General features: G+C 38.1%; 1 protein-coding gene across 4 annotated transcripts in view; it reads left to right on the top strand.

Annotated features, from left to right (window-relative positions):
• Nucleotides 1-20,117, top strand: part of BEGAIN (brain enriched guanylate kinase associated) — a 157,572-nt gene that overhangs the window by 89,944 nt on the left and 47,511 nt on the right. For 3 of the 4 annotated variants that reach the window (XM_015630005.3, XM_015630009.3, XM_015630013.3), the window contains 3 exons: nt 8,004-8,165; nt 9,754-9,810; nt 14,389-14,455. In XM_015630005.3, the coding sequence (XP_015485491.1) occupies nt 8,004-8,165; nt 9,754-9,810; nt 14,389-14,455 (286 nt within the window). The remainder of the gene's footprint in view (nt 1-8,003; nt 8,166-9,753; nt 9,811-14,388; nt 14,456-20,117) is intronic. The other variant, XM_015630008.3, reaches the window with a different exon arrangement.

Raw genomic sequence — 20,117 nt, 5'->3', positions numbered from 1 at the left:
TTTATTATGAGTACATTTTTAAAATCTTGTCACGTTTCACCAACAATAATGGCATTCACTTAAGACAACTCAGTGCTGACAGATGGTCCTCTAAGGGTTTTTTGCATGTCAATATGTAACTGAATTTTTGTATTCTTATCACCTCATATTACAGTTAATACTGAATTCTCTTGCTGGATAGATGTGTCTGTGGGCTTCTGATATTTGTTATAGAAGTCAACCTGCTGCAATGAAAGACTGTCAGATCATTATAACCAAAACATAATTTAGTTTTATTTTTAAGAGAGATCACTCTTTTCTACCTGTTTTGAATAAGGCCAGTACAGTTTAGACATACTTACCATAAGATATATATTGTCAGGTCTGAATTTTTAGTTGTGTAAATTATGAAAGACTGAGGTGCTCATGTCCAAAGTAAAGAAATTCTAGTTTCCAAAATCCAGTGACGTATCTTTTTTAAAGCAGCTGTATGAACTCTACAGGTGCCTCAAACAGGCTTTCGTGCTAAGGATCTATCCCACTGCACTTGGCACTTCAACTGCTAAACATCTTTTCTCCACCTCCCTTCCAAATGACTCTCTTTAATTTTTCTGATAAAGGATCCCTCTTCTCTGGTTTAAATTCTGCCAGAATGCCTAGAACCTAAGAAAAGGACTCTGTTACTTGTGTTATGTGTCCATCAGTCATTTGGAAACTATCTGAGCTCCAGATTTGGATCACCCACACATTTGTTCTGAAACATATGTACAGGCCTTCCTTCTCATAATCCAAACCCAGCTTCAGGTTGTTTATTTTGAAAACAAGTACTGCAAAGAAAATTCAAATGGTTTAATACTTGCAAAAAAACTCCCTCAAAAGCTATCTGTCTAAATATGTTTGTATATATATCTATAGGAAAGAGAGATCTGCATGCAATTTGACAGGCAAACTATTCATACTCCAAAGTTTCAAATATAAGAAACTTCTTCAAAAGTAATGGAGAAATTTGGTGGATGTGCTGTAATGAAAAAAAATCCTGACAGAACTTGGTAAAAATTAAGAAATAATAGGTAAGCTGAACAAGGTCTGTGTGAGCCTGAATTTATAGGAAAATGCCTATTGCAGAACTTGGATACACATTTGCATAAGCAAATTTCTTTAAGTACAAATTAAGCTGCTGAATAAAGAATGCAAGAGAATTGGGGTTTGTGGGCTTGACTCTGGGTCTGAGTTGCAGCAGGTAATCTTCTTCCCCAATAAAATGTATAATTTCAAGTCTGTAGTTGGATTCTCAGACTCTGGATCTTGACTTTGTAATTTCATCCCATCCCCCTCCTAATCAGATAAAGCAAGAGCAAGGTTAGATACAAAAACTGCAGACAAGGAAGATAGTTTTGGCATTAACCTTTTGAAACAGTGACCCTGAGCATGTAACACATAATCAAAATTTAATTAACATAGAAATCCAATTACTGCTTCATTAAAAATCTTTCATTAATCTAGAAAACACTTGTAAAATGCTTTGACTTCATTTCCCAGCAACTACAACTTGAAAAAAATATTGTTGAGGGGTCAGATTCAATGTCACAACTCTCATCTCAAAGCTATTCCTCCTAAGCTGGGGCTTGGGTGCCTTTCTTGCAGCATGTCCACCTTGGGCAGCATGCAGACCCATTCCAGAGACATGTCCAGCAAAGAAAGATCTGCTGGAATAAAAAAATCCTGGGTAATCCAGACTACCAGACGTGGATCATCAAGGGCTGCAGGGGTCAAAATTCCTTGGCAGTTTCAAAATCAAGCTGGCAATGCAGTCCAGTGCCATTGATCAGTAATGCAGTAGCACTGAGGACCTCTGGCACCTCTGCCAGCTGTGAACATCCCCAGAGATCTCTGTTCCCATCTTGCTGCTCCCTGGGGTATGAGCTACAGGTCAGGAAGGTGTCTCCCAGAGCCTTGCCTCTTGCCTGGCTGATGATATTCGTCTCTGTGATGATCAGCTGCATCCAAAAATCAGAAATAAAACCAGGGGAATGGATGGCTGCTTCCCTTGAGCCAAACAGCCCACCTCTTTGCAGAGATCCACAGTAGATTTACAGTTCTGGGAAAGTGCTTCCAGGAAAGCAAGATCACCAATCTGCCTCAAACCCTCTGGCTGCCTATCATGTCTGACATCAGTGGCCCAGGTTGGCCTGGCATGACTGGGTGCACAGGTTCTCCCTTTCCAGATACCCTCTCTGATCTTTATACTCTTTCACAGAAAACATCTCTGTAGGATTGACTGTTATTGATCTTTCCCTAGACAAAACCCCACAGGGTAAAAGAAGAAAACAGTTTTTAAAATCTGTTCAGAATACATTTTTGAAATTTTCCTCAGTGCTCCCAAACTCCCGATCCTATGAAGTTTTTTTTAGAATGTGACACATCGCAGACATGAAGCAGATCTGATAAACACTTTAGAAGCTTTTAGTAGTTCATTTTTGTGGGCCCCCATGCCATCTAAGCAAACTAGAAAGGAAATACTATTACCTCATCTCATACACACAGAACTGAGTCAGGAAGAGGGGGAGTTATCTGATGAGATGTGATTGTCTGCGTCTGAGATACTTGATTAGATTCCCTTTGTAATTAATGGAAATGGATACTTCCAGATTTGCGTCAACTCATCTAAAAGTAGGCTTCTAAAATAGGTCAGATTAATTTCATCCTGGTAGAGTCTGCTCTTGACTAAGAACAGGAGCCAGAGCTGACCAGCAGTAGGCAAGCTCAGTCTCACCTTAACTCTCTTGGGTGGTATAACCTTTGTCAAAGTCATGTTCAAAATTCAGAGATCCAAAACCCACTCCAGGTTAGTTCTTTCTTACACATTCTTTCTTCCAAAACAGGCTTTTTACCCACAAAATGCAATTAGCTCTACTTAGGATTTCACAGCTTCATTAAAATTCCTGTTTCACTGCCCGGAAATGAAAACCTTTGCTATGGATGTTTTTCAGTATATTTGTCATGGGCATCTATCTTGCCTTTTTCTCACATTCCTTTCTCTGCTAATTTCCCTCCTAATACCATTAATAAATATTTTTTTCACTCACTTCAGGAGCAGTGTGAAGGAATGTAATCAGTCTGTTCAGAGAGAATTTCCCTACTACAAAAAAAGATGTGTTTGTTCTTGTTTTAAGCAGCATTGTAGAACCATCTAAAGGCAGAGCCCTGGGGAGGCAGGCAGACATGGAAAGTGCTGCTGAAGCAGTTTGACCAGCAAGGGGGAGGTGTGGGGTTGCTGGAATGCTCCACTGATGGGGCAGACCCATAGATATCAATTCCTATAGAGTAAAGGTTCAGGGAGCACCCTCTTTGTGGGCCACCTGAAGGTAGAAGGCTCCAAAAATCCTCTGGCCTCCAGGCAATTGAGCATCCCCAACTTTGCATGCCAGCACTCCTTTGGCATCAGCCCATCTGCCAGGCAGATGGGGTGGCAGAGGACCAGACAGGTACAATGAAAACCTGCTTGTTTTCCAGAACATTTTCCTTAAAATAGGCCCTTATCATGTGGCATCTCAGCTTTGTCTGAAATCCAGTGGGAATATGTTCACCTGGAGCTTCTCCAGCCAGCACAACAGCTTAACCCTGACCAACAGCTGCAGGCTCAGATAATGTTTGTGGGCACAAATTTCTGTGCAAATATATGTTTCCTCTATTTTATACTTTTTATGAATATAAACAGAACTAATCAGTGAAAATAACACTTTGGAAAGTTTAAAGACCTGATTTTAATAACCTTTAAAGTAGCTTCCCTTGAGAGGTTTTCTTTCACAAGTCTAAATATTTAATATTGTATTTACTGTCCTTGTTGTTAAAGAAGCATTTTAATGAAGCAAAGTGGGCAATGATTTGTGGACCACTGATCGTCACAGGAGCAGAACATTAGAGATCATAAAAAGAAATGAGCAATCCTTATGCTAAAGGTGTAATAATCTACAGGATCTTTTCTGCCCTGTAATTCCATACTCCTTGAATCTGTCAGAGTTTTAGGATACCATGGAATATAGGATTTTTGTTTTCTAAGACATAGCATTATCAGACTGCTAAGACAGCACAACCAGAATACTTTTAATTTGCGAATAAGTCCTATCCTTTCTCCTGGCTGTACTTTTTTTCTGTTTATTTTCTTAGTTTTATATGTATATAAAACTAAAGAACCATGGGAATCAACTAGCCATGGAATATAAATTATTAATCAAAATATAGATATTTAGTAGCATTAAAAAATTGTGAAATTAACTTTTCTAATTAACTGGTATGTGACAAGCAGAAGCAAAATGCAGCTAATTTATGCAGTTGGTTGGTTGTATTGAAGAAAAGGGAAAATGCTAAATGGTTGACTTTGTGAATCCATGTTTTGACTTCTTATCTTTTCCTTCTTTTCAACTCTGATTCAATTGCCACTATCAAATGTACAGTGGTACAGAACAAAATTAAGCCTTCCTCATGAAAACCTCAGATTTCTAGAAGAAAAAACACAACACAGCAAAAGAAATGAGAATCCAAGCATGTCATTATGTGATAACACTGGAAGATAATGGTAAGGGGAAGGTTTCCAGAGAAAGAACATCTGTTTCATGAGTTATAAAAAAACAAAACAAAACCAACCACCAAAACAAAGAAAAAATGCATTAAATACCTTAGATTAGTACAAAACAAAAATTGAGACTCTCATCCTGTTATTAGAGATGCAGAATTTGATACATTGCATCCTCTTATTCTTTCTGCTGTTTCACTCACTTGTTTTGACTTGGCTTCTTAGATCCTTGTTCATATAGAACCAAAATGAAGAGAAAACAACAGTACCTCAAACTAGTAATGCATCTAGATAAGGCTCAGATCATGCAGAAGTCAAAGCCATCTTGGGAATCCCGGGAAATCTGCTCTCAGTGTTACAGCTATTAGTACCCATTCAATGGTTACAGTCTAAGATTGGGGAAAATTTCCCCATTGTGCCATTCACAAGTGTAAGTTTCATTGTGCCATTGCTTAAAGTTAGCTATCTTTCCAGAACTTGCTTGACTCAAGATTGATATTAAAGCAGATGATTTAACACTTCCCCAACTCTTTTCTCTCTCTCTTTCTTTTTCCTTCTTCCATAATAGTGACTATAAGTCTTTTTGCCACTCAGCATATTAGTGTCAGAACATAATTTCTTTACTTCTAAAATTCATGCCTCTCCATCTAGTTTAATAAAGACTCAATGTTATGCATCTTCTATTGTATTCAAAATAATCCCATCATTAATCAGGGATTATCTCCTATCTAAAATATATATGTCCTCTTAAAACAATCAGCTGTTTTAACATGTATCAGATAACTAAAAATACACAGTGAGGAGGGATTCTCCTTGGTGTGGGAGAGTTTGAAAATGTAACCCCATCTTTCCAGCATGGCTGAAAATGAGTAGATCTTTTCAGAATTATGGTTTGCTTGTTGAGAATAACTTTCATCTTTGAAGCTGCCTAAATTATGCTTTAATCAGTGGAGTTTTTTTCTTCTTTTGAACAACGTTACATCTATGGTTTACTACCCAAAGAGTCCATGTATACAGACTGCTTCAATAAACCTCACTAGAATAGTCTTGATTTTAATGGATTGAATAATCTTATTCTGAAAGTTAAGAATTCAAGAATACAAATACTTCAAAGTGAACTTCAAGGGATAAAGTGAGCTGGAAGTTTATCCTTCTAGCATGAGCTTCAGCCTGCCAAAACCTACCAAACTGTCCAGATCTGAATCTGAAAGCACATTTTTGCATCTCAGACCAGCACTGACTTCCAGTTTAGGATCAATCTTTACACAGAACTCAGATTTTAACCCCAAATTTCCCCACATAGACAGGTCTAGCCACCCTGGTCTATACAGAAACAACTTCATTTGAGAAATCTGGAGTTTTGCTCCTGCTTAATCTTCTCATAACTGAGACCCAAAGCAAGAAGTACCTACACAAGGAAGCAGAAAACAAAGTTATTGGAGGTGATTAACTTTTCTCTTTTTCCTCTTTTACTAAGCAGTCTCTAGCTATAACTAACTTAGACATTCCTGGCACTACCACTATATTTGTACCCCAATAACTCCTCTCCTTCACAAAGGTCATGCTCCCTGTGTCCAAAACTTTCCAGTGCAGGAGGATGCTCTAACCTTCCCTGATCTGGCCTAACTTGCATTTACTGTATTTGTCCATCAGCCTCAGCCTGGGCATTTTATCCAAAATCACAGCAGGAGGACCTACTGTCTGTTTCTCATCCAGATCCTAGTGGTTAGATTTTTAGAGCAGCAGAAGACTTGCAATCATATCTCTTTTCACTATAAACAGTTTTGACACTGTAACTGCCACTTCACAGAGGAAAATCTGAGTTTCCAGGCTACAGAAAGGAAAACTGACCACTCTTCTTTGCCAAGATGAGCAGAGGAGTAGCAAGAACAGGCCAGAAGCAGAGCAAGTGAAAGGTGGTATGATGTGGTAATATCATCAATGAGGACACATAGAAATGAGCAGCATGGGTTCTCAGCTCCCTAGATAACTTCAGAGTTTAATTCACCAAGTGAAATATAAAAATTAAATGGTTATATTAAGTGGAGCTGCATTAAATGTCTGAATTAGAATATATTATTTTAAGAGAATATAACCACAAGTGGTAATCTAAGTATAACTGTAACCACGCAGTATGTGCAATTGAAATAGAGCGCCGTGTTGGCAAAACATGAGGCTGTTTCTGCATGGATCAAGCAAGCAGCAATTGTAAGGCTTTTGCATTAACTTACTGAGCTCCTATCACAGCTTGTAGAGGAGAAGCCAGTCACGCTGTAGTCAGCTCAGATAAGTGTTCCTTGAAGACTGACATGTTGTTCCCAACTCTCTTGTCTAATTAAAGACCCAAAACATTATTCTGGTGCAGCTGATGGCAGCACTCACTTGACATCAAAGGGAATCAAGATTTGCCATTCATTTATGAAGAACTATTTTTACTGTATGATTAAAAAAAAAAAAGCAAGACAATTCACAATGCATCCTGTGGTAGCACTTTGTGTCTTGGTGATGGCAGACCCCAGTTCCACAATGTCTCTGAGGTCCCACCTGGAACCGAGAGATCAGCTCCACACTGAGGTTGCAGTATATGAACCAAGTTCCAGTTATCTCCAGAGATCCCAGCTCTGGCAGGAATCCCATCCTGCTGTTCAACTGGCAAACATGCTAAAAGACTGAAGAGCTTGCAAACTAACTAGACAAAGATACCAAAATCTCCATTGTGCAGTTAGAATTAAGGGATATGGTGAGTGGCTCACTTGAGTCTCGTGCTTTATTTTGTTTAAGACTGTAACTGAAGATAGTTTACAATCAGGGCATAAGGTTTTTAGAGAAAGAATTGTAAAAAAGTAGGGATTACACCTGAGTCTGGAAAGTCTTGGCTCCTGAATAAGTGTGGGAAAAAGGGAAAGATCTACAACCTTAAAACTGTGATACTATTAGTAGATTACCATTCTCCAGATGAAATGCTGAACAATAAGGTCTCTGGCATCTCTGTGGCAATGATTGGGGTGAAAAAGGAATCAAATACGACAAAAAATTCTTCCTCCACAGAACTGTAATTTGGATTTTAGGCAAGGAAATATTTTTGCATAGTTTATTGTAGCTGATCTATAGAGACCTGCTGCTTCAGTCATAGTATGGTAAGATAATTCTAAATGGGAGATCCTGTGTGAAACCAAACTCTAGACCGTGTTTTGTATTTTAATTCAATGAAGATTCTTTTGCAACATATTCCGTTCTGGATAATGAGATAGTAGCAATAAATGCATCAGAAAGGACAGATGGAAGATAGTCAGCTGTCTGAATCAGAAGATTTTCAAAGTGCAGTAAACAAATTAAGCACACTTTTCTGGCTTGAGGCCAAGCTATACTCTAGGGAACTGGTCAAAGAGTGGATCATGAAAAGCTTTTTGGGAGCAGCTAAATTCTACAGCTGTGGTCTTTGTTTTTCTAGTACTTTGCAGGAACAGAAGGGGGAATTACGAAAGCGCCTATCGTACACGACACATAAGCTGGAAATGCTTGAAACCGAGTTTGATTCTACACGTCAGTATCTTGAAATAGAATTGAGACGTGCTCAGGAGGAACTTGAAAAAGTAACTGAAAAACTGAGAAGGTTAGTAATTAACTTTTTGAAATAAACAGTTGTTAGAATTTTTTAAATGACTGTATTAAAAACATAAGTAAGTAAAAACAAACACAGGTGCAAATATGCATGATTTATGATTTATTGATTATGCATTGTGTTTTTTATTTGATATATAGACTTAATTTACCTGAATATATACTGCATGTCACATGAAATTATTTACATGTGATATGTAAAATGCCTCTGTACTAAAAGCAAATATGCAAATAAAAATACACCTATATATGTGCAAATATGTCCTTATTTATGTATAAACATACATGTGGAGTAGTGCCATATGGCATTACACATACAAAGGTTATAAACCCACTGCATACATATACATATATTATTTATACTTTGTATATACAGATAAATATTTTTTAATGACATGCACATTTTCTTTGTTTAGACTTCATTGTGCTGATGCAAGAAAATAGAATTTGGCTCTCCCTCACTCAAAGCTGAGACTGTGTTCAATTGCAATAATATTAAGGTGTTTTGCATTATAGTATAGCAAATAATTTCCTTTTTAGTCTCAAGCAGAATGGAATGATGCTGAAAAGCTGTTATTTAAAACTGTTGCAGCTCTGGTACAGTGCTGTTGAAAATTTGGAACCTAGTAAATGTTAATGATAAATTATGTAAAGCATGCACTCCTTATGTTCCTGACACTGATTAAAATGGCCTGTAGATTTAGCCTAAAATTTATCATGATTCTTAATATCCATTTTTTCATTTGTTTTCAAAACTTCTGAAAGTAGAATTATCCACTTATGCAGGAATGTATTTGCATGTCTTGTGAGACTTTCTTAAACTGATATCTTAATGGAACTGTTTGATTAATTCATTGGATGACTCAAAATGAAATACAGAATAAATCATTCCAGGGCAATACCCAAAGAAATATTTTTCATTCCTTGCAGAAGGCAAAAGCCAAACCTAAACAATGACAGAAACCACCAATAAGCTGAGTCAACCAAATCATTTTATGCAAATTTTAAGCAGAACGAGTCTATAAGATCTCAATTTAGGAAACAGCCTAGTGTGGTCTTATAACTTAAATGCTTCTCTAACTGGGGATGCTTCTCAAAATGAAATTAAAATATACAGGTGTCGTGGTGATTCTGAAATCTACACACATCTATCAGGAGCAGTCTGGAGGTTCTCCATATAGTTCTCTTGTCAACAATATTTTTCCTATCTTTTCACTTAGAGCAGAGCCACTAAAAGTAACTTCATTCTTGGTCTAGTTTTGCTTCATTTCATTCCAGGAAAGGGAACACTGGTGCTCTTTTCTCTTGAAGCATCAATTTGGGCAGCTGCCATAAAGCAGCAGAGGGGCTGAGCATCCCACTTCTGTTAAAACAGATGGGCTTCCTAGTCAGGAGAAAGCCTCTTATCAATTGCACTGGGCATTGATGAGTTAAGCACCCTTTGAAACTCAGGCCAAGGGCTCAAAGCCAAGTCTAGCACTCATACCAGAACATCACATTAGCAGAAATGACTTTCCAGTATTCTAATGGAACATTGTACCATATTATGAAGAAAACTTATATTAAAAATTATGTTTCAGGCAGGTGATTACTCCCCTGAAGACATATCATAATGGAAGCCAAAAATATTTTACGAGGTGAGCTTTAAAAATGTTTCTATTGAGAATAGCAAGGCATCCTGAAAGTTGAACATCTAGATTTGTCAACCTGGAGAAGGATAATGTCTGAAAAAAACCTGTCATCCAAAAGCTTGTCAGCAACATGTCACAGAGGAAAATCAATGTGAGAAAAACAAAGTAGAATTAGTTTCAATTATGTGTCTCTTCCTTTATTCACTGCACAGGGAGAGAAATTCATCCCCCCCATAAATGAATAGGCCCTCTGTAACAAGATCCCTCTCATACACTGGAGAACATTTCTGTTATTAAATTTCCTTTTCTGTGAAGTGCAGTTCTTTTTTCCAAGCAGCTGAATTATTATCCTTTTGTAATCCTTCCTGAAAGTCTTTGTCTTAATTTATCTAGAACTGCCTGTACTGTTGCTAGGCCTCCCCACTTCTACTCAAGAGAGGAGGTCACTTATGTGCCTCAATAGTCAAGTTTTCAACCTCTCTACAAACATTTAGAGATGGCCTCTTTATTTTTTCTCTGTGGGAGAACAGTGCTAACTAGATTCGAAAATAGTAACTGTAAAGCATAAGTTCAGCTTTGAAAAGTGACTGAAAAGAGAGGGGATTTCATGTTCCTCACAGTGGTCCCTTATCTGACATGGTCAGCACAGCTTTTTCTAAGTTAAAATCTAAAAAAAATTCAGAATCCAAAGTTGGAACCACATCTGGACTCCAAGGTTCACTTTGGGTTTCTTCCTTGAGACCCTGCCTTGGGTAACAACTTAATCCCATTCTATCTTTTAACAGAAAGTAGAGTTATTTTAAGACATGAGAGAAGTAAACTCATACAAGCATATATTTAGCACTGAGATTAGCCCACACATATAATTATTTCACCAAAAGCATTTCACAGACTGAAGGGGTGTTCTGAACTGGAATCCTGGAGGAAAAACTATTGTTTTCATAAGGATGTTGCTATAACTTGTGATAACAGAGAGATAATTTTTTTTAACAAGAAGCTACTCTTTCAAGAGTCACTTTTCAAAGCTAACTACACTCTAGAAGAAATTATTTTCTTCAAAGAAAGTCAGCCCAAGACTAAGTTTTACTTTAGATGTATTTCATGGCCTTAAGAGGGCTTGAGATTGCATGGAAACAGAGAAACAGAGGCTTTTGCAGACTCCCTCTTGAGTGGTGATCTACAGCCGTAGGGAGGAGTTGTTGTATGGTGGGTTAGAGCACAGACACCTGACGTGTTCAATATGGTCAGAATATTTTTCATTAGGCCCTCATTTGGTCAAGAGTCTAAACATTTGTTTAATGGATGCATATATGTGCACCTGAAGTCACATGAGTATCTCCTAATGACATGAACACAAAAATACATCAACACCTGAGGATAGATTATCACTTCACATGAGTATATCCTTATATATATTATAGGCTTTACTATGCTGCAGTTTTGCAGCATAGTAAAGCCTATCCTTTATTTCATTTTCAAAGCCAGATTTACAAGGTTAAAATATTTCATATTTCACAATGTTCAGGCTATCTGGGTGTATTTTTTTTTGAAAACAAGGTTAACTTACCATTTGCTCATTAGATCATTTTCAAATTTGAATAATTTTCCCTGCTCTTTATTTCCCCTTCCCTTTATCTTACAGTTTTGCTTAAAGATTGATCTTACTCTGTTCCTCATTTATCCTTTTAACACTTTCTTCCATGTATTTCTGGGTCCATTTCTCTCCTTGCCACCTACATTTGCTGACACTTCTTTTGGCACAGTGAATTTCCAATTTTGGGTTTATGCATATACGTGCATGTGTATGTGCTTATGTACATGTATATGTGTTTGTGCTTATTTTGACTACCTTTGCATACTGTTCTCAATAGAAACATTTTTGAAGCTCAGCTTCCTACTTACCATGGATTTTTTTTAGATTTGATTTGACTGTACTGGGAGGTGGTCATTTTCTCAGTGCAAAATGAATGTGTTAAAGAGCCAGAGTTTGTGGGCTACTTTCTCCTAAACATACAACAGGCAAAAATTTGATGGGCAAAGGCAAAAGAAGCTACAAAGTGAGAAGCAGATTGTGATGAAGTCTTGCAAAACCCTCTACAACTATGTATGGCATGGAAGTGTTGTCATTGAAAAATAATTAAAGATAATTAACATTTCAATCTTCCATATCAAGAGGAAAAACTGAAAACAGACGCTGAGGAACAAGCCCACTGTTGCCATGATGAGTCTGCTATCCAAGCAGCAATCATTGCTGTTTTAATTCATGGTCTCAAAGTTATGGGAAGGGAATCTGCAGGGTTTCCTTGAGCTGTCCACATCTGTAACCACTGCAGAACAGCCTGTGGTTCAGGGGCACCTAGGCCAGAAAAGCCCTGAATCAAATTTTTTTCTCCCCTTTATTTTCAGGAAGTTACGCAACTGCTTTTGAACCCATGCAAACTTTTAGGGCATTGCAGGTGCTAATGTGCAAATCAGTTTTTACACCACCTCCACTTGAACCACAAACTGCCAGGGTACAATGCAAGTTTAACCTGTTACATTTTGCTTTACTAAACAAAAAATATAAAGCATGACAGAGAAGATGCTGGGGCACTTCTGGGCTCAGCCAGAAGGCACCATTTTACTTCTCTAAATCTCTTCTTCCTGCATCATGGCATGCATCCTTACCAGCAGAACAAAATATTTGTGCTGAGTAGCTGTAGGCAAAGCATTTTAACCCTCTTTGTATTAAGATCATTTCTGCTTTCCTCTGCACTATGAAAAGATGGGTACAGAGTACCCTGAGATTTGTCTCTGTTGTGTTGACAGTACAATGGCTGGGAAAATCCCAGGTAAACCTAGAGCTGCACAAATCGATGTCTATAGAGAGGCTTAGTGGTAAATGCTGTGAGGAGCAGGACAATGCAGAGAATTGTCTGATTCAATCAATCCTTTAAGTCACCTGGACACAAGCACAATAGCACTAGGAGAATTGGGGAGTATTGACCAAGCCTCACATTACAAGTCTCAGAGATTTTCAGCACATTTGGGTCACCACTTTAGCAAACACTATTTACCACAGATCCTCCTCCCAGGAAGGAGATCTCTGCTCAGGAGCTCTGTAAAACCTAGGCAACATTGAGACTTCCCCCAGGCTTGCAATGCATATTGGAGATGACTGTCCTGACTGTGGGCTGACCCTTGGTACCCCGAGGATGTTCACCCATGGGAATGTCATTATTTATTTCCACAGAGCAGATGTCCTTGGCACAGACATCCCCTCTCAGGTCCGTGCAGCACATGTTATTGCAATGCTGGCAGCCCCAGCCAGAGCTCTGCATCCTTTAAGAGGGGCACTGCAAGCCACTGGCCCACCCTGAATTCTGATCATTTAACTGGAAAGATAATCTCCATGGCAACAGAAGCTGAGATAAGCATCACATTGCCAAGAAGAGGTGGGCTGGACCCTTTGATTCGCAACTATGGCGTTTGGAAAACAGATCTTCATTCAGTTTCAGCAGCCACTCCTAACCAAATGATAAACAAAGAGACTTCTTTAATCCCAGTCCCATCCTGATAACCACAGAAACTACAACCAGATCTAGACTTCTCAGAGGAAGTGCATTTTGCTGTATAAATGTGGATTACATCTGAGTTCACTTTTACAGTGAAAACACTTGCACATTACCTAAAATCTCCTTACTGCTGAAAATGCTTTGACCTATTGATCAGTACAGTCATATAGATTTATTCAGACAAGCTTTTCACAGCTGAGCTTCTAACATTTGCTTTACATTTGTTATACATTATGCTGAGGTGAGGGGTACTAATGAACAAGGACCTATCCTCCTCAGGTTCTGCAGAGAGAAAGCCACAGCTACTACCAAGATACCAATGGTTTTCCCACAGGATGTGCAGCTTATTGATTACAATATCAAGGTTACCATCAAAGTAACATAAAGATGTGCAGGCTGAAACTTTTCTTTGGTGTGTTGCTCTGGAATAAGTAGGGAAGCCTCATTTTGTGAGTTAATTCAATCCCTAAGTGCTGATAAAAATAAATACCCATCTTTTCTCAGCTAAGCTATCTAAATATACTTCCTGGAAAAAATAGGCAACTTCTTGAACTTTTGTTGAAAGAAGAAATATTCTCTTCTAAGTCACATGTTGATGCCCACATGTTGCTATAGTCATTAGTATTCTGCTGCAATTTCACAATAAATCTTTTTTTGTGCTGCCTAAGCCTAGAGCTCAAGCTTCCTCTCTTATATACTATTCTTGAGCCTGATGTAAAACTATAATTACCTTGTGCAAGTTCCTAGGCTGTAATGTGTGTCTGCACACAAGTGCAGAGTGACCAACACTATCTTCATTTCCTGCTGGAATTTGCTGCTAAATATAGTAGGAAAATATGACAAAGAAGTTTGGAAGTTTGCTTAGGAAGCAGGTGGTAATTGCATTTCAAAGGCAACCACTGACTGGTAACAGGAGTGATAAGCAAATAGAATTCGAGTAGTGCAAGCCAAGGTTTTGTACTGATGTGAAATACAGGTAAAAAACATGAAAAGCAATGCATTCAGTTACATGATATCATCTTTGTTTTAGGATACAAAACAATTACCTAGCCTTACAAAGAATTAATCAGGATCTGGAGGATAAACTTTACAGAATGGTAAGTTATCATAAGTGCTTTTTTTTTTTTCTTTTTAATATATTAAATGTGGTTTTATGGTTCTTAAGTCATTGGAAAAACATGTATGTAGCTGTCACAAAAAACACCCTCAAGCTCTAAAAACAGTTATGCTTAGAAAAGTTATCATGATGAAGAGCTCAAGCTGTGTACAATGACATAGCTCCATCAATTTAAATAGAGATTGCCTTGACTGATGATCAAGCTGAGTAAATTGAACCTTTAAAATAATTCTGGTTAATTTAGTTAATATCTCCATGGGTTTAAAAATTTATGTTTTCATTAAGTATCAAATTTAAATAAGGTAATCTAAGGTTTTCTCATGCTTCTTAGATATTTCCACTCAGCTTTTATTAAATGATGTAATAGAGTTTGGATGATCTGACTTTTAAATTCTTTTGTAACTATCAAGCTCAGTATATTAATTTCCAATTTGCATGTGTCTGCCACCACAACATCAATGTCACTGTCACAAGCCAACTAATAACTGCAAGAAGAAAACACTGAAGCCTTTGTGGGCTCCACACTGCAAGACACAGCACCACTGATTCAAAATAGCTTGAAGATGTCAAAAAGAAATGGCAAAGCCATTGCTGCTACCCCTGGCTCCTTGCTAATGCTGCTGGGACATTGTGCTCACTGTTAGGAGTAAAATTACAAAGGAATGTGGGGATAATGTTTAGAGAGGAAAGAATGACAGTTTGGAACTTCCAGAGATCTCAGGTAGCAATTGCATGGGTGAGCAGCTTGGACTGGGGGGAACAATTTCTTGTGGATTTTAAGTAGTCTATAGTAACATACAGGACAGACACTGGCCTTTACTAATAAGCAAATTTTTGAAAATGTCTTTGTTCTTATCTCAGAGTCCTATTTCAATAGCTAATAATGAATAGGGGACTGAGCTTTTGCAACTGGCTAACAGCAGGGCAAAATTACAGCTGGGTTGTAGCTGATGTTTGTTAAATAGATGTTTAAACACTGTAAAAGCATAAATAACATTTGGTCTCAGGTTATTGCTTTTTTTCTCCACTCTTCCTTTGTTGCTTTTTTGCTTTTGCCCAAATCACTTTGGGATTTTGTCTTCATCTGTAGCCCAACTTTTATTACCTATGCACCACAAAAGATAAATAAAGTAGAGCCATTAAGGCTGGTAAAGGAAATAAAAATAATAGAAACATAGACAGGGGGACTCCATAAAATCCAGGTATTTATCAGGTATTTCAGATCAAAGCAAAGAATTTTTAAATTGTTGTTTCAGCATCTAGTTAAATCCTTGAGAAATTATTTCAGCGCACAGCCCAGAAAAACCAAAAACCAGTCCCGTGGAGCCTTTCTTTATCCCACTAATATGACAGACATTGAAGATAGCTTTAGAGGCTTGAAGAAGATCAATCAGTCTCTGTACTCCACTTAACTCCAGACTGCTTTGCTTTCCAAAATATTGAAACTGGAGACACAAAACAAAACAAAACAAATGTCAAATGGAAGCTCTATTGAAGGAGAAAGATGAGGAAGTACTGTGTCTGAGTTAGATAAGTCAAACCTTTTGATTTTCAGAGGATTCCAAGAGCTCTCAGTACTTCAGAGACAGTTAAATAACAGCTGGTCTGGTGAATAAACAGCTTATTGTGGACTGGGCTCTTGGATACCTTTCTCTCCCTTTCCTTCTTAGGAGGAACAGTTGTGTGTATTTTTTTGTTGTTGTTGTTTGGTTTTGTTTAGTCTGTCATTCTAAAATCAAACCATTTTATTTATTTCTCTACCCTTATACAAATCCAAATATATCAACCATGTGTTTACTTTCTCCCTCTCTGCCCTACCCCATCTCTCTGTTACACACACATGTATCTGCACACATACCTACACATTTTGACTATTTGGTGGGCTCAAATTCAACAAGTAGGAAAAGAAAGATCCCCAGGCAGTGGTTCCTTGCTCCCCTTGCCTGCAGATAATGTAGGATGCTCCCAGGAGATGAGTTACTCCCTGCCCTAACAGGTGATTCACAATTCCCCCTCTCCCAGTCACTAGTCCCTGCTCATTGCACCTAGGACTCCACTGTGACCTCCCTTTTCTAACATTTTTGGATATCCTGAATGTTAGAGCCTTTCATGCCTGCTATTGGCATAAGAGATGTAAAAGGATAATCATTAATTCATCAGAAGTCACAGAAAAGAAGCTGATGTAGCAGTTACTTTTCTTCTAGGTTTCTGCCTCCTTTTGGGTGCTAATCTATAAAATATTTAAAAATATTTGAAAGCACACTTCTGATCACAGCAATTGGTATCCAACTGAAACCTCTGTCACATCAGAATTTGAAAGATAAATGTAAAATATGAACCATGGTTTCTGATTTGGCTAAATGCTAAAAAATGCAATCCTGAAATCAGGGAGAGCTTGTTGTATTAAACTGGGCAAGAGTAAACACATGGAACAGTAGAGGGATGTGGCACAGAGATAAAATTTTGCTGTCACTCCTCATAAAACTCCTGTTCTTCCACTTCAGGAAGTGTCTTCAGGTGGAGAAAACTTCTTTAATCTTGTAAGCACTGGTTAAGAAGTGGAATATACAGGCTGTCCGCCTAAATAATTAATCTTTATAACTCTTCTCCATTAAGATGTGGGAAAAGACTAAGCAGAGTATTCACATTTTGCAGTGCAATTCTGTCACAGCACTGTTCAATCAAATAACTTTTTATGATATTTAGTTCCAGTTGTCATCAGTAATCTTCACTTTCCCTTACACTCGTTTGAGTTTCTGGAGCATGCTCTGCCGTGGTCCTGCTGCTCACAAACAGCACTTTCAAGTAGATTATGCAAGTCATCCCAACCACAAGTTAAGAAATCCTTTATATGATCTCAATCCAGCTGTATTCTCCATATGATCCTCTCTGGAATTAAGCAACATATATTTAAAAAGCTTTTGAAGTTTTAATGCTTTTGGTTGCAGTTAGTTCTGCAGTTTTACCTTTAATGCCATAAGCGACATTTTTAATGGTATCTTCATTTGGGAAGAACTGGTGCCTAATAATAGCTCCTTAATAAACCCACCTGCTAATGAAAATTGCACCCATTTCTCCTCCCCCATCTGCACTTTCAATGTTGTTGAAAACATGATCACAGAAATCCAGCTGCAAAGAACTCAGGAGACCTTATTACCCAGAAACACCCTAAAATATGTCTTTTTTACAAAGTCTGACAGACAGACTGCTGAATGGTATCAGCTTTGGTTCCCATCTCTGTAAAGCTAGCACCAACCCTCTGCACACAGTGCATTATATATTTTATCATCTGTCAAGGTGAAAACTCTTACATTTTTTACAATAAAATGTACAAAATTTACAACTAAATTTTACTGTAGAACTTTTACGATATTACACATCAAAGTCTGATTTTTCATTTACATTAAGGCAGGCCAGGTGTGTGACTCTGCCATAAAGTTGGAAGAAATTATTATATAAACCAGAAGTAAAGAGAGATTTGTGTTAAGGATGATCATGTCTGAAATGCTGCACTTTCTGAGCACTGCACTGATTTTTATCCCATTTCTGCCTCTGCCTATGATTTGGAGGATGACTAGGAGGTACAACAAATACTTTATGTCCTATGTTTTTGAGAGTTATTTATCCAGCTCTTGGATATCTGAGGGGTTCCAGTTTGCTGGCCATAATATATACTTAAGCATCTCCAGTTGGGGAAGTCCAAATATGAACTAAATATGAGCTGGATAGTTTAAAGTGGTGCTCTGAGACCTTGTGTCAGGGAAATATTATTTTAAAAGAAGCAGATTGCTGGGTATCCAGGCCAGGAAGGTAAAGAATATGGGAAGTGGTGAGGAATTTATGAACAATTTCAGTCAGGCATTAAAAACATCTAAGTACCAGCAGATTGGCTTTGGAATTTGAACCAGTGACTAGATTGCACGTGAGTCTCTGATGACACCTACCAGTCACAACCTCAATATGGTTTAAATCACAGGTGAAAAATGAACACAATGGTGAGAAAACTTTTTTCTCACACAAACAGAAGAATAACAGAAGCCCAGAATCCTTGGGTTCTTGAATGGAACATGATGACTCTGATAGTGACTTTGAAAAGAGTCATTTAAAGCCCATCTTTTCATTTTCTTTCCTTTATGGAAGAAGAAGTTTCTCCCCTTCCCCCATGTCCCATGAAAATCAAATAGAGATGACCTAAATATACTTACAAAGATTTGCATCCCAAAGACAAGAAAGTTTAGAGTCAGCTCAACCTGGCAGGCTCATTTACTCACATTCACTGAAGACAGCTGTGAATTTCAAGAGAAATTTATACTGGTTGGTTAGTTAAGGCAGAAGCCAGAGAAGGTTTGTGCTTTGTGGACTAAACAACTGCAAAATAACATTTCTAAGGAAGGAAATGACCATAAATGACACAGAAACAAGTAATTCATAAAAATAGCAGTTGAAAAAATGCATTTCTAGGAGGACCTAAGACTACATGGTTTTATGCTTCCAGGCACTTTGTGCTAAAGATGTCAATTTCTCACTAACTCTCTTCACACTCATATTCCAAGTTAAAAATACTGCCAGACAGGAAATAGGGTCCACACACATTTACACCTGTTGGAACTACACAAGACTGAGTAGGTTCATGAGTTTTGCAGTCAAATAAATGGATTCTCCTGGGTAACTTGGGAACATGAGCATGAGCATGCAGGCTTTCAGACATCCTCAGTCTTTCACTCTCTCTGAACAGAGGTTCACTTCCCATTGTTGCTCCACTGTAATGTGGTTGGTGATTGCCACTCCTCTTCCCAAGAGACACCTGAGGCAGCCCAGCCACTCACAAATTACTCTACATGAATAGGTGAGAGACTGTTCTGGAAACTACTTTCAATTTTTCCAAAAGGCATGTGACTGTTCTGCTCTGTCTCTCCCTCTCAGGACATCTTCTGCAGCTATGAGCAACCTAAGGAAGCTGTAAAGTGACAATGGACACTTCTCACTTCCAACATTGTCTCTGTAGCATGATGGCAAAACTCCTTCTTAACACAAGTCTTCTCTCTTGGCCACTGATATGCATTTCTGATACCTGAGGGTTTTGACCATTTTCTTCACCCTGATCTCCATGGTTTGGTCTCTGTCTCTCAGCACAACCCCTTGGGATACCATACTGACTAGCTGGGAACAGAAAAAGCTGTTGTTTTCAAAGATGAAAAAGCAGAAATATGTATGGGAGGCAGGTGGTTTTGACCTGTCTATTTCTTGTAAGGGCCTCAGTCCTTTGTGATTATCTGCCAATTTACTGCAATGGCAGGGAAAGCAAGAACAAGAGTAAGCCTGAAAAGGTGTTCTGCAGAAGAACATCTCACATCTCAAAGTCCTTTACATCTCAAAGTCCTTCACAAAAGCTGGCGTCACCTGTGAATGTGAAAAACAGGGCATAGAAGAGCAACATGTATTGGCCAAGATCATCAAGAAGCAAATCTATGAATAACTTTTAGGTCTTATCTAACCAAATCCACTGCCTACAGAAAATATCAAAGGACTTCCTAGGTTTTACTAGATCAAATTTAAAATGCCAGTTGTTTACCTCCCATTTCAGATAAATTGAAATGGCAAAGACAGGGTTTATCAGAGGGAGAGAGAGAATGGGAGGGAGG

This window comes from Parus major, chromosome 5, assembly GCF_001522545.3.
Source record: "Parus major isolate Abel chromosome 5, Parus_major1.1, whole genome shotgun sequence".
Classification (NCBI taxonomy): Eukaryota; Metazoa; Chordata; class Aves; order Passeriformes; family Paridae; genus Parus; species Parus major.
Note: the sequence above shows the minus strand (reverse complement) of the source record. Positions and strands in the feature narration are given on the sequence as shown.